Source organism: Arachis hypogaea, chromosome 11 (genome assembly GCF_003086295.3).
Source record: "Arachis hypogaea cultivar Tifrunner chromosome 11, arahy.Tifrunner.gnm2.J5K5, whole genome shotgun sequence".
NCBI lineage: Eukaryota > Viridiplantae > Streptophyta > Magnoliopsida > Fabales > Fabaceae > Arachis > Arachis hypogaea.
This window is the reverse complement of record NC_092046.1, coordinates 16,194,645-16,208,998: the sequence shown is the minus strand read 5'-3', so window position 1 is coordinate 16,208,998 and position 14,354 is coordinate 16,194,645. Positions and strand designations below refer to the sequence as shown.

Below are 14,354 nucleotides of genomic sequence, written 5' to 3'. Positions count from 1 at the left end.
TTATAGATAACTTGTTTTAGTTGTGTTTTTTATTTCGTAGTGAGATGGCTTTTTCTTTCTTAATTTTGCTATTAGAGTGTGCGGAATTAAAGTAGAAAAGTTTGTATTATTTATTTTGCTCTCATTGACTGTGCAATTGAGATTTAAGAATTGGTATTGCTTTTTTTGTAGCCTATAATTATAAAGTGAAAAAGTCTAGGAGCCAGCAATTTTGTTAAATTCTGGTCAGCATATAACTAGCAAAGAAAAATGAGTCATTGGATGAAAGTTCACACTAATCTCACACCATTAAAATCATCATTGATGGCTATTTAATGACTACAAATCACAAAAATTATTGGCCCTAACATTCCTCAAACTACACAAAACCTTAAGTATTTGTAAAAGCATTCCTCTAAGTAGTTTTATGAGACAATTTTGCTGTCATAACCAACGAAAATAAGACTGACCGCAAAATTGTCGTAAACTACACAAAACCTTAAGTATTTGTAATTTTGTATTTCATCTAAACTGAAAAATAAATATTTTTTATTTATTTAAAAAAACAGCCTTGCACTCCTTCTATACAATTTTACACGGGAAATTACCCATCTGAAACTTTTAATTTGATCAGTTCGTTCCCATACCTTACGTTCAGCCAATTTGGCTTGTGGGGGTGGGCCATTTTTCTGTGCGAAATAAATTAAAATATAATAAAATAAAATAAGTCTATACCTATACTACTTGTCATAAAATTAAGAAAAGAAAAAAGTGAAAGGAGGACATGTATGTTACGTTCCAGTTAACAGGTCAACCCCCTTGACGCCACAGAACATAGAGCATGAATTTAAACTTGAAAGAACCTTCTCAGAACAACACCTCAATTTGCTCTGCTCGCCATGCTTCTCTTATGCAACAATTTCATTTTATTATTTTCTTGTTAATTTCACTGTTAGCTAAACAACTCTCTCTTCTTTCTCTATATGAATATTCGAAACTCTATTTATTACAATATATATCCATCTCATCAACCTGGATCTTCAAGTTTTTCGGTGAATTACTACTACTTATCATCCCACTTATAGCGTCATTAATGTCAACCTTGAAGCTATGCACATGTTGTTATTGGTATGGTTACCTTTACAAGTTACAAACCATATGTTCAAATTTTCATTTTGACTTTTTTCTTTTATGGAACAAACTTAAGGCTTTTATAGCTTTTTTCACCTGGCTTGTTGGGCATTTATTGAGATAGATGGCTCCCCAACTGCATCAATTACAAGCCTTTAATTTCTCAATTAATCCTTCAACCTCATGCTCGGAAACATACTTATATTGTTTTCTTTCTAATTTCTTAAAAGAAGCTCAAAGCTTCTACCTATGAGGATGTCTCTTTTTTTTTTTTTTTTGAAAGAAAGAAAGAACTCAATATTTATAGTAGAGCTTATTACAATTGTGCAGGGTATGAATCTATCTATCTATCTAACCATTTTTTTATTTGCAGAAGGGTGATATTATTGATTAAAGATTCCCACATACCCCAATTTGAAGTTTCATAAAGAAATGTTTCATTCCCATACAAAGCTTTCTATTCTCCTCCTTCTCACAACAATCTTGGTGTTGTTCAACACAACAAGAGGCAAGAACCACAATAACTGCAACCGTAGTTGCGGAGAATATTCCTTGCCGTACCCTTTTGGTTTCTCTGATGATTGCGAAATCAAACTTAACTGCACCACCACCAACAGAAACAAGAGAGTCCAAATTGGAAATCTACAAGTCCAGAACGTAACATCTGAAAGCATATTCATCACTCTCCCGGCCGAATGCAACCGGGGAAAGGATTTTATAGAACCCCTCTTCGGAGAAAACTATGGTCCAACATGGAACAACAGCTTCCTCGTACAAGGCTGTGAACACGAGCTTGGAGGCTGCAATATCCCAATAGCTAGTTTCATTGGGAGCCAGACTGAGATTAAAGGGTGTGATAGAAGAACTGAAAACATTAGTTGCTTCACAAAACCGCGGCATCAAAAGGAACGTGCCGATGTTGTGAGCGTTACGGATTGGCGAGGAATTGGGTGCAGGTCGTTGTTTTCTGCTTTTGCTTTTGATAAGAGTAAAGAGGTATCGCTGCAGTTTCAGGTGGTTGAGTTGGGGTGGTGGCTTCAAGGGTCGTGTGGGATTTGTTCTGAGAATGCGAATTGTGATAAGGTCAATGTTGGAGCAAGTAAGAACGGGTTCAGGTGCCACTGCCATGACGGTTTCAGAGGAGATGGCTTCAACAACGGTACCGGTTGCCAGAAAGGTCAGTCCACTCAATTTGTTTTTTAATGAATTTTTTTTTATAATTGTAAATAAAGAAGGGGTCGGAATCAATAAATTTTGTAATTTACAGACATTAATTAGTTATTGCATTTAATAATGTGAAATTATTCATTTTTTTTATTGTTAAATATTGGCTAAATTTTAATAAAAGTATTAGTTCTTTAAATTTTTTCTTATAAATATTCAAAAATTATTATGCCGTTGTTTTCATATAAAATTAATAGTTAAAAATAATGAAATAATTTAATTAAAATATTATTAATTATTAATTTTATATGAAGATAATTACATGTAAATTTTTATCAAAATAAATTAAAGTAATAAACATTATTCATTATTCTAAAAATTAGATTTTGCGACGCACATCCTGATAAATTGTTTTATCGAAATTCTGGCTTTTTAATAATAATAATAATAATAATAATAATAATGATGATTAATGGATTTCAATGATGACGAGGTGGTTTTTGGCAACTGGTTGGTGCTTTATCCTCTGGCCTACCATGCAGGAACACTTCAATTTTGAATTTTTCTTTTTCAAATTTTTTTCTTAACTTTTAGTTTTGGTTGGGGAATAAAAATTAGTGTGTGCTTTATATGCTCCATAATGGCGAGCTTTGATTTTTTTTTTTTTTTTTTCTGAAAGGAAGAGAGGGGTGGGACGTTTGATATATAAAAAAGAAAACTTAAGCATAAGATTCAATTTTTTTATTTTTATTTTTTATTTTTCAGTGGAATGGAACCACCGAATAATCATGGCTACTTTCTGTGTGCCAGTGCGGCGATTATTTATTTAGAAACAAATTGAAGCTAATTGGGGTCTTACCCTGGATTTTGCAGAGATTATGGAACCAAAAGCAACTGCTTGTTGCTTCTTTGTTTAATACGATCCTTCTTTTGAATGGTAACTTGCCAAAGAAAGACTTCTTCAAAAGTCAACATGTATTTTGTTCCTTTCCATTATTTATATATCACCATTAGGTATAGCACATGTCTTGTTGGATGGATTTGATCTTTTTCCTTTAACTTTCATTTAATTATTAGTAGTCAGCCTCAAAAGTGGAGAAATTATTGATAAACAACATTCACCAAAATTATCTTTATATGTGATTTAGTTTATACATACAATTAATCTTTAATTAAAGGTTAATTTTGGAAGATAAATTCAGTATAAATTATATGTTACCCTTCGTTTTATTATGAGTAATTATATGGGGGAGAAGTTAGGGATAAACTGGTTCACCATTTCACCGACACATGTTTATCATTTTATTTATTTATTTATTATGGTTGACAAATTGACTGTGGCATGAGTTATTCGAAAATTAAAAATCAAGTAAAATATGCTTTGACTCAATCAACAAAGAACTTGAAGATACTGCAGATCCAGTTGCACATAAGGTGGCAGATGTGGGATATGAACTCCCTGACTTTTTTGTTCAGATATGAATAAAATATAATGATAGATAATGATTAATATGTACACATTTTTTAATGTGCGTTGAATACAAAACTATAAGACGTGTAAAACTCAGCCGCATCATATAGTGACCTATGCTATGTTCTAACTACTTGATTTACTTGAATAAGTGAACTCTAGGTTTTAAAATATGTTTGTTCACATTTCTAATTCTGTGTATTGTTTTCTCATCAGTTTCTTATTGCAAGGGCTCAAGATTGAAGTTTGGAAGATGCGGGGAAGGAATCAAAATTGGTGTCCTTAGTGGAGGTAGAAACTCACTAGCCTTCTGCTATATATAATGTTGAACATACCTAAGCAACAGTAAATAGACAAAAATGCACATAAAATAATTTAAAATGAATATAAATTTGTAAATATTAAAGTACATGAGAAAGTTTAGGACCAGCAGATTTTGTGGTTTTTAGCCATCAATTAGTCATCAATGATGTTTTTAATGGTGTGAGATTACATCTAATGGTGTAGAATCATTCAATTTTCTTTTGATAGTTAAGTGTTGGTCAGAATTTAACAAAAATGCTGACCCTCTAGCACTCCTCTTTTTTGTCTATTAAAAATAATTTTGAAGTGTATTTTAATATTTACAATTATTTTATGTATACTTTCATCCATTCTAACTTGTTCATGTGTACTTTTATTCATTTACAGTCTAAAGTAGTAAAGTACACTTAGACGGGGGTGTAAGTGAATTACATAATTGCGATATTGACTTGGATTCATATAACTACATGCCAATTTGAGTTTCTAAACAATTATGTACAAAGAACCATTCTAAAGTTGAATTTGGATTTTCTACCATCACGGCATCAACATAGGAACTGAAAAAATAAAGGGAGAAGGAATCACTAATAATTGGAAGTCATAGTGGATTGCAATTTTCTCCTGATCTTGTTTACAAAGTCACACACTCTCTCTCTTTCGAAAAATATTTTCATTATCAAAGATTTTAACCAATTCTGCGTGATTCTTTCTGTGATCACAGTTGGTGTCTTCCTGGTTGCAGCTGTGTCTCTGGTATGTTACTTCACCAGGCGCCGCGCCAATTGGCTGCGAAAACAAGTTCGAGCAAAGCATATATTACAAGAAGCTGCAGGCAACAACAGTGTCCCTTTCTACCCTTACAAGGAAATAGAAAGAGCCACAGATTTTTTCTCTGACAAAAACAGGTTGGGAACTGGGGCTTTTGGTACAGTTTATGCTGGAAACCTTCACAATGATGAGTGGGTTGCTATAAAAAAGATCAAATACAGGGACACCAATAGTATTGACCAAGTAATGAATGAGATCAAGTTACTATCTTCGGTGAGTCATCCAAATTTAGTCCGCCTCCTCGGCTGCTGCGTAGAGGAAGGAGAACAGATACTTGTTTACGAGTACATGCCGAATGGAACTCTATCACAACATTTGCAGAGGGAGAGGGGTGGAGTACTTTCTTGGACAGTAAGGCTCACAATTGCAACTGAAACCGCCAACGCCATTGCATATCTCCACTCTGCAATAGATCCTCCAATTTATCACAGAGACATCAAATCCAGTAACATACTCTTGGACTATAACTTCCAATCAAAAGTTGCAGACTTTGGCCTTTCCAGGATTGGCATGACAGAAACCTCTCATATCTCGACAGCGCCGCAGGGGACACCTGGCTATGTTGACCCTCAATACCATCAGAATTTCCATCTTTCTGATAAAAGCGATGTGTATAGCTTTGGAGTGGTTCTTGTTGAGATAATAACTGCCATGAAAGTGGTTGATTTCGCAAGGGCTCGTAGCGAGATTAATTTGGCTGCACTTGCTGTTGATAGGATTAGGCGTGGATTGGTAGATGAGATCATTGATCCCTACCTTGAACCACATAGAGATGCTTGGACTCTCTACTCTGTTCACAAGGTAGCCGAGCTTGCGTTTCGATGCCTGGCTTTTCATAGCGACATGAGGCCAACCATGATGGAAGTTGCCGAGGAGCTAGAACACATCAGACGAAGCGGTTGGACGACTATGGAAGAAACCATCTACATGGCTTCACCGGCCGTGTCCGCCTGTTCGTCGCCTCGAAACAGAAGCCAGAAATCAATGAATAGTGTCCATTTTGAGAGAGGGGGACAAGAGAGTGAGGCATTTAGTGTTGTTCCATTGGAAGAGGTAAGGGAGAGTTCCCCTGTTTCTGTGCATGTTGCTTGGTTAAGTGGACCTAGCTCACCCTCAACTAATAGCTTGTTGGGAAATGTAGTTCAGTGAAAGTAGTTAATAGTTGTGTTCTCTTTGCAGTTGTGGGATATAGCCCATTTTTTTTGTGTGATTTCGATTAGGATCTTGGTTTCCTTTCCTCTCTGAATTGTGCTAACGATATCCAATGAAATTCTTCAATTTTCCGATACTAAGCAAACTTTGAATAGTTATTGTGTGCAATCTTTATTAGAAAATAGAAATATCCAAATCCAAGCCCTTTGATCTTTCTTTGTATTTTCACTGCTCTTGAATAGAAAATTGTTAGATAAGATAGTCGGTTTTGCTATATTGTTGGTTTGAACACTTCTCTGATGTCTTAATGACGTGTCACTTGCTTCTAAGGTATTGAATTAAAAACTTCACATCTTCTAAGGTGGGTTGATCATTGTCTTTTTTAATCGTTGTCTTTTAATTTGAACTTTTAACTTGCGGATCACAAGACAAATAAAATTAATTTATTATAAAATAACAGATTAAGTCAATATTAGTATGAATTTTACATCACTATTATTTTTTAAAAGTTTGTACCTTTTAAGTAATATAAAGAATAGCAAATTTTGTTCTCATATATCCTAAGACTAACTATAATAGACTAACTACTAAAATAATTGTTAAGACTGAGATATCATGTATATACATATCTAGTCTAGATGGTTTTCTTGGATACAAACATTTGCCCCAACAATTCGGCATTTCGGTTGAGGAAATTATGTTCATGATACAGTACACTTGTGATGAACATGAATGCCAGCATACAAGAGAAATGAACTGCCTCTTCAGAAGCAGTTTCTTAGTAACAATAACAATGTATTTTACCAGGGAAATTTAGCCATGACTTCTAGGATCAACAACTTGGTGCACCTTTCTTGCTTCAGCACTCGAATATTGTCCCATAACACGAGCATGTGGCACTGAATTTTCGCCACGAGCAAGCGCGTCAACATTTTCGAGCAGGTACTTCCTTGGGAGCCTCCCTACCACATTCCCCTCCTCATTTCCATCTTTGTCAAGGAAGGCAAAATGTGGAATACCCTCAACACCAAACTCATCAAGCTCTTGCTCCCATTTGGTATTATCCACATTCAACATAACAAAATTCACTTGATCCCTGATGCCAAGGTTCTAAGTCAATAATAGGTATACATGAAAAATTACGAGCTGAACAATTTTATGAAATTACGCAATGTAGCTATTTTTACTGACGAACTAGCAAAACAATAAAAGTGCTCAACATCAATAAAACTTATTACTTGTATTGCTGCTCTACTTTGTACACATCTGGAGCTAATTCCCGGCATACTTCACACCAATCTGCATAAAACTCCACTACAGTGGGCTTTCCATTGGACAGTGCCTGATACCCAACAAAGTATAAATAATACAAGAAAATTTGTTTGTATATATATGAGTACAGAAAGTTCATTGGCAGCTGCAAACTTTTACAAAGTTTCTAATTTATCTTGTTATGTATTCTTGAGAAAATTACTATTTTGGTTCCTAAAAGACAGTTAAATAGGTGACTTCAGTCTATACTCTATAATATATCCATGTTCTGTTCAAAACAAGTAAAAATTTATGTGAATCCCCATGTGCACATTTGGAACGAGTTAAAATAAAAACTGAATTGAATTATAAATCAAGCTTAGTGTTAATCATGTAAATGAAAAGGGAAGTGAATTGATCTCTAAATCCATGGCATTTAGCCATTTAAGTGTTTTCAAATTCAAATAATTTTTCCCCACACTTAAACACTCCCTATTATTGAGAGACTAAATTGGCCTTCTTCACTGTAACTAGAAATTAAACTTATGATCATTTTTTCAAGGAATAACTCAAACAAGATTGGTGTCACATTGTTAGTAGTCATTACCCATCTCTCAAGAAATAAATTGATGTCAATTAAACTTTAACTTTTATTCTTTTTATTGCTGGAATTAGAAGACAAATAGTCTATAATGGAGATCAAACCTCTTCATAGGGCAATGCAAGGGCAGTGAGATCCTTCAAGGAAACACCAAAATCCAACCTTGAAGACAAGAAAAGACCCCAAGCAGCTAAAATAGAAACAATTGCTATCTTCCTGTTAGTATCTTTGTTCGGTAATTCAGGAAGGCCAGGAGGGGAAGAAGAAGAAGAAGGAGCAGCAGCATCTTTGGGGGAACTCGTTCCCTTACTATTGCTTGGCTCAACAACCAACCTTTCCTAACAACAAAATTTTAAAGGGTATTCTATTATTTTCTTTTTGATAAATAGCAAAGGTTTCAACAGCAAGCGTTAAATTGGTCGCTAGACCTTAGTATTGGTCGCGGACATTAAAATAGTCAAATCTCAATTATATCAATTATGTTTCTGAGATTGACAAAACTGCTTCATGTTAGTACCATAGTAACATGAATTCATCGACTAGGTAGCATACTGCGTACCAATTCGTGCATACACTAAATCATATGCGTACCGGAACGTCATATGTATATTTTCCAGATAAAATATCATATGGTCCATGTAACTATGGTTAGTACTTCAGCCCAAGTGATTCATTTAGCTGTTAGGATTAACATACTGCACGTAATTGGTACGATTAGAATACTGAATGCTATTTTAATGCACGTGACCAATCTCAGAGATCACTGTGGGTATTTAACTCAACAAACAAAGTTGCGCAGGGAGTACCTAGTGTACTGAAGTTCATAATAATAAATAGATAAACAAATAATAGTAAAAATAATGAATACCTTTGTAGAGGTGTCGTCGAGGTTTGGATTTGTTTGGCAAGCTAAGGTTATGAATTTCCGGGTTCTCTTGAGACGTTGCTGAGGATTTGCAATGATTCGAGGAGGTTGAGGGATTTGAGGGGATGGTCCAAACCTGTTGAGGCTGATGGGCCTTGGGCAGAAGCAAGCCATTGAGGGAGAAAGACAAAATAAATCCTCTTGTTGCTTTTGGCAGGTTACTAGGCTCCAAGGAAGCAGGGAAGCACGAGGTAGAGACCACCTGCAAGCAACTACTACTGGTGGTAGTAGCGTATAAGGAAGGTGAATTTGACTGAAAATCTATTTCTACCAAGGTTGAGAGAACCTAACCAGTCAGTGAACCGATCAAGTGACTGGTTCAATAATTTAATGGTCCAACAGGATCAAACCGTGGTTAAACCGATTTAATTAAATATAAATAAAATTATTAAAAATGCAATATATAATTTCAAATATTTAAATTCACTGGTTTATATACTAATAAAATTCCATACTTCACAATTTCATCTAATAACTTATCTAAAATTTATAATTAAAAGTTCATAAAAAGTACAAACATGACAAACACACTAACTCAGAAAACAGAAAACACACTAAACTAGCCCATGAATCATGATGCATATAGTCCTTTTGTATTTGGAAAACAAACATTGAAAAGTCATCCTAATCTTCATTGTGTTTGACTTCTGTTCCTATAACTACGCATAAACTTAAACCCAATGTCAAATTTTGAAAAAAAAAATGAATCTGAAGAAAAATAAACAGATACTTGGTGAAGCATCACTTCCCAAGAATCATGATGCGTGTAATCTTAAGCTAGCCCTGAGAACAATTTCAAGGAAGGATTTAAACCCCCTGTTAACTCAGAAAACACACTAAACTCAGAAAAATTAACAACAATGAACAATAACTAGTTCAGAAAACAATAACTCAGAACAAAATCAACAATCAATATTACATCAGAAAATTAACATTAACTCAGAAGTCAGAACAAAATTAACATTAACTAAGAAGCAGTAGAGGCATACCAATGGTGAGAGAGAGTGAGCTCGGAGAGAGAGAACTTGAAGAGAGAGAGAGAGACGCGGAGGAGAGAACGAAGGTGACGGCGAGGAGAAGACGGCTGGGCGCAAGCAGAGACGTTCGCGGTGAGAGAGAGTGAGCTCGGAGAGAGTGAGCGCTTGAAGACAGAGAGATTCCGAGGAGAGAACGAACCACCGCTACGCTGAGAAGAGGACTGCGACGGAGAAACGAAGAGCGCCGGCGGGAAAATGGACGACAGGAGCGATGTGAGAGACGGGAGAAAACAAAGGACCCCGTGGATTCTGTGCACGTGAGCGACGCCGAGAGGAGAAGGTGGAGGCTCGGTTGAGGCTAGGCCGACGGCGACGACACCCTCCGGCAGATAGAGAGTAGCTCGGCGATGAAGAAGGTGGGGCCGTGGGGCGTGGGGTTGAGTGGTACGGTTTAGGTCTCTATTCTCTGGTGTGTGGGGGAGATAGGTGAGAGACTGAGAAGTGAGAAGTAAGAACTGAGAATGAATGGGTGAGAGACCGAGCGGCGTGGAACCGTGGGCTTTTTAAATTTTTTTTGTTAATAAAACGACGGCGTTTTGGCATATACCGGACAATCCGAAAACGAACCAGTTCACACGGTTCGATAGTTAACTTCTGGTTTGATAGTTTTAAAAATAACTTTTTTGAGTTTTTGATTTATAAAAAGTAGTAGTATTAATCTTTGGTATAAGTTTTAAAATCAAATTGTAACTTTTTAAGAAGCTATTTAGGAGTTTATAAAAAAGTTAAAAAAATGACTTCTTTCATAATATTATTATTTTTTATCACATTTTTATAAAATAAGTACTTTTAAAACTAAAAATCTAAACATAAAATAATTTATTTATAAGTTATTTTTAAAATAATCATTTATTGTTTAAGTTATTTTTAGAAAAGAGTTTAATTAAGCTATTTACTCAAACTGAGCTTAAATCACTCCAAGAATTGATTCTCGATTAAATGGTTAAATTGGTTTTTAAATGATCATTTATTTTTTAGGGCAAAAAACCCAAATATACCAAGGAGAGGTCCAAATTACCAAAATCAGCCAAACCTGAAATGCATACCTGAATCAACCAGGACGAATTATTATATAATTCGAATTATCTCCATGCAACAAATGAACGTAATTCGAATCAATATGATTCGAATTATAGATATCCAAAAAAGCATGTAATTCGAAGCAATACGTTTCGAATTAAGATAACCTATTTCGAATTTAGTTAATTCGAATTACTAGGAGAAGTTCACTGTAGAGAGGTTCGAATCTAATTGATTCGAATTAGGGTTAAAACGGATTTCCATAGTAATTCGAATCAAGTTGATTCGAATTACAACTGTTTCGGCTATAAAAGGAGTTCGAACCAAGTTCATTCGAATCAGTTTCTCTTTCTCTAACCCCACCAAATCCCAGAGAAAACGACCAACCTTTCGTACGAGTAAGAGCAGAGCGCCTTTTTTTGTCGATGGGGGACGATCCGGGAAGGCTTTATCGTTTGGATGGAGTTGCTCATATCGCCGGTGTGATCAACGACGAGGTTAGTGGTTTATGAAAGCATTTTATGATAACGGTATTTGTTAATGGTTTTTGATAATGGTTTATGTTACTGTTAGTGGTTTAGGATAGTGGTTTAGGATAGTGGTGCAGGCTAATGGTTTATTGTTAATGGTTTTTTATAGCGGTTTATTTTAGTGTTAGCGGTTTAAGCAAGCGGTTTAGGCCAGTGGTTTTTGTTAGTGGTATTTGAAATTGGTTTTTGTAAGCGGTTTGTGTTAATTGTTTTGGATAGTGGTTTTAGTGATGGTTAGCGGTTTAGGGGGGTGGTTTGAGTTGGTGGTGTATGGTAGTGGGTTTTATTAATGGTTTTTTATAGCGGTTTATTTTAGTGTTAGCGGTTTAACTAAGCGGTTTAGCGGTTTAGCGGTTAACGGTAGTGGTTTATAATAAATGTGATCATGCATCTGTTTTTGTTAATGGTATTTGCACTAGGTTTGAGTGAGCGGTTTGTGTATAAAATGTTGGTCGTTTGTTTCATATATCTTTTACACATCACGATTTATTTTCTGGTTCCTTATGAAACATATTGTATATGTTAGTGGGTTGTGCATCTGTTCTAATTATGCGGTTTATGTACTGGCCAGCCTCGTCGTTGCATATCTAGCGTTAGGCGGCAGCAGGGGATGCGTCTTGATGAGAGGTACGTTCCGTACCTGCAGATGGCCGGATTGTACCATCTTGCGAGACTGAATGACAGATGGTTCCGACTAGACGAGCCCCTAGTCAGCGCATTCGTCGAGAGGTGGCGGCCTGAGACGCACACCTTCCACATGCCGTTCGGAGAGTGCACCATCACGCTTCAGGACGTCGCATACCAGCTGGGGTTGCTAGTGGACGGAGATTACGTTAGTGGTTGCCTGACAGACTTCCACCTTTACATTGAGGGTGGGAGACCTGCTTGGCAGTGGTTCCATGAGTTGCTCGGTGTTTTACCTCCCGAGAACCAGGTGCAGAAATTCGCAGTCAACTGCACCTGGTTTCAGGAGACATTTGCAGAGTGTCCAGACGGGGCTGATGAGGAGACAGTTAGGCGCTTTGTCCGGGCCTATATCATGATGTTATTGGGCATGCAGCTCTTTGCCGACAAGTCCGGCAATCGTATACACATCAGATGGCTACCTTATGTTGCTCGGCTTGAGGAGATGGGTCGCTACAGTTGGGGGTCGGCGGCACTTGCATGGTTGTACAGGTGCATGTGCCGAGTCGCCAACAGACATGTGGTGGAGTTAGCTGGCCCTTTACAGTTACTACAGTCTTGGATATTCTGGAGGTTTCCCACTCTTAGACCATCTGGGTATGATGAGATTAGCTGGCCCCTTGCCTCGAGGTACCGTTATTGTTTTGTATTATATATTCTTCTCGTATTTATTTTCGATTATGAAACCAATTTTAATGTTTCTCGTACGCAGATGGTCTGGTTACAATCCTGGGATTAGCAACAAGGGACCTCGGGTACAGATGGCTCGCCTGAAGATCGACTTGTTACAGCCTCGGCAGGTAAGTACGCAGAACATATGTGTATTTCAAGTCATTGTTTCAGTTTATATTGTCCAACCCTTTTAATTTTTATTTTTCCAGTTCATATGGATGCCCTATAGCGCACTAGACGTCATCCAGGTTGTACATCCAGAGGTCTTGGAGCCTCGGGATACGATGTTATGGCGGTGCAGGACGTCCCTGATTTACTTTGCGGTTGTGGAGTGGCATCAGGTTGATAGAGTTTTACCTCAGTTTGGCGGCGTTCAGCCCATACCGTCTCCCGCCTTGAACATCGACTTCTTGATGTCGAAGGATGGGAGAGGAGGTGACCGTTGGTTCCCGGCACAGTACGCTGACTGGCATGTTCACTGGCAGGAGCGTGCGGAGCACATTCTACAGTTTGACATCGTCCCCGACCCCGGTCCGTCACACGATTTCTTGACATGGTGGTATCAGCACGGAAAGAGGTTTTTGTCGCCGGAGATGTTATTGGGGGATCCGAGAGGTATTCCTATTCCAGATGAGGCTACGCAGAGGGGTGCAGGTCGACTTCCAGATATGGACCGGGTCGAGGACGTTCCCGACAAACGTCGTATTGAGCGGAGAGCACGAGTTGGGACACGTCGTAGCCAGCGGGAGTGGATCGGGGTGGATCTTGCTATGGATGACGTCGACCCCCCAGTTAGGGGTGGGGGGAGAGTTCGTGGTCGTGGAGGCAGGAGGAGAGTGGGTGCTGCTAGAGAGGGTGCCCAGATGCCTATGGGAGGTGATGTTGCGGGGGTTGATAGGGCCCATCAGGGCGGGCATGAGGGTGGGTCGCGTGGATCTGGTATGGGAGATCGGACGACTCACACTGATGCTGGGCTTGGTGGTGGAGGTCTTGGAGATTACTTCGTAGGTGTTCCCGGTGATGATCATACCCTTCAGGAGAGTACTCCATGGGTTAGTCCGGGCTCGATGTTTGGAGACTTGCTTGCTAGTGATGGCATTGTGGCCGAGTTTGGTGGACCGCATTTCCTTGATGATATCCGGACCATCATGCAGGAGGATGAGGCTGCAGCCGGACGGGTTCAGACGACAGGGACACAGGCACCCCTGGATGTAGATCTGAACGAGCCTGCCACGGTAGCTCCCCCGCATCCTTTTGCCATGGGTGGGACCCCAGCATCGGCCCAGACTATTGGGTCACATTCAGTTGCCGGCCCGTCATCATCCAGACCCGTGCATGCTGCGCCTGTGACCCTGAGACAGCCAGTTCCGGATGACAGCGACGAGTCTATTGAGGATGAGGAGCCACTTATACGGAGGAGTTTCCGGACACGGGTGCCACGCCGTTGCGGCACTGGATCGCACCTATTTAGATGATTTATGGATAGTGGTGTATGTCATGTTGTTATATTTATATTGTGTACCTTATTGGTTGGTTATCATTGTTATGGTATGTACGTTGTAGTTATGTTATTTGATGTTATGGTATGTACTTTGTTGTTTTGTTA

The 14,354-nt window shown here is 38.1% G+C and overlaps 2 protein-coding genes across 6 annotated transcripts; one reads left to right on the top strand and one right to left on the bottom strand.

Moving 5' to 3' along the window:
- Positions 1 to 629: 629 nt before the first annotated feature.
- Positions 630 to 6,182, top strand: LOC112720402 (wall-associated receptor kinase-like 14). 4 transcript variants are annotated; one of them, XM_072206524.1, is made up of 5 exons: positions 710 to 1,107; positions 1,484 to 2,287; positions 3,148 to 3,211; positions 3,962 to 4,036; positions 4,770 to 6,182. In XM_072206524.1, exons 2-5 carry the CDS (start codon positions 2,177 to 2,179, stop codon positions 6,023 to 6,025), a joined length of 1,506 nt encoding a protein of 501 aa, XP_072062625.1. In that variant the 5' UTR covers positions 710 to 1,107; positions 1,484 to 2,176; the 3' UTR covers positions 6,026 to 6,182. The 4 variants fall into 4 exon arrangements, with proteins under 4 accessions (XP_025627129.1, XP_072062625.1, XP_025627130.1 ...); XM_072206525.1 differs by having other exon boundaries at positions 773 to 1,107; positions 1,487 to 2,287; XM_025771344.3 differs by lacking the exon at positions 3,148 to 3,211 and having other exon boundaries at positions 630 to 1,107.
- Positions 6,183 to 6,621: 439 nt separating this feature from the next.
- LOC112720403 (thioredoxin-like protein HCF164, chloroplastic) lies at positions 6,622 to 10,336 on the bottom strand. 2 transcript variants are annotated; one of them, XM_025771347.3, is made up of 5 exons: positions 9,795 to 10,336; positions 8,749 to 9,023; positions 7,985 to 8,218; positions 7,267 to 7,370; positions 6,622 to 7,124 (listed from the first exon to the last, which is right to left on the bottom strand). In XM_025771347.3, exons 2-5 carry the CDS (start codon positions 8,917 to 8,919, stop codon positions 6,842 to 6,844), a joined length of 792 nt encoding a protein of 263 aa, XP_025627132.1. In that variant the 5' UTR covers positions 8,920 to 9,023; positions 9,795 to 10,336; the 3' UTR covers positions 6,622 to 6,841. The 2 variants fall into 2 exon arrangements, with proteins under 2 accessions (XP_025627132.1, XP_025627133.1); XM_025771348.3 differs by having other exon boundaries at positions 8,749 to 9,020; positions 9,795 to 10,325.
- Positions 10,337 to 14,354: the final 4,018 nt, after the last annotated feature.

Excerpts from the sequence above, each read along its gene's own strand:
- LOC112720402 (XM_025771344.3), top strand. The coding sequence starts at position 1,543 with ATGTTTCATTCCCATACAAAGCTTTCTATTCTCCTCCTTCTCACAACA. Across the intron at positions 2,288-3,961 it reads CGGTACCGGTTGCCAGAAAG|TTTCTTATTGCAAGGGCTCA; the intron begins GTCAGTCCACTC and ends TTTTCTCATCAG. Across the intron at positions 4,037-4,769 it reads AATTGGTGTCCTTAGTGGAG|TTGGTGTCTTCCTGGTTGCA; the intron begins GTAGAAACTCAC and ends CTGTGATCACAG.
- LOC112720403 (XM_025771347.3), bottom strand. The coding sequence starts at position 8,919 with ATGGCTTGCTTCTGCCCAAGGCCCATCAGCCTCAACAGGTTTGGACCA. Across the intron at positions 8,219-8,748 it reads TCGACGACACCTCTACAAAG|GAAAGGTTGGTTGTTGAGCC; the intron begins GTATTCATTATT and ends TTTTGTTGTTAG. Across the intron at positions 7,371-7,984 it reads TTGCATTGCCCTATGAAGAG|GCACTGTCCAATGGAAAGCC; the intron begins GTTTGATCTCCA and ends GTTGGGTATCAG.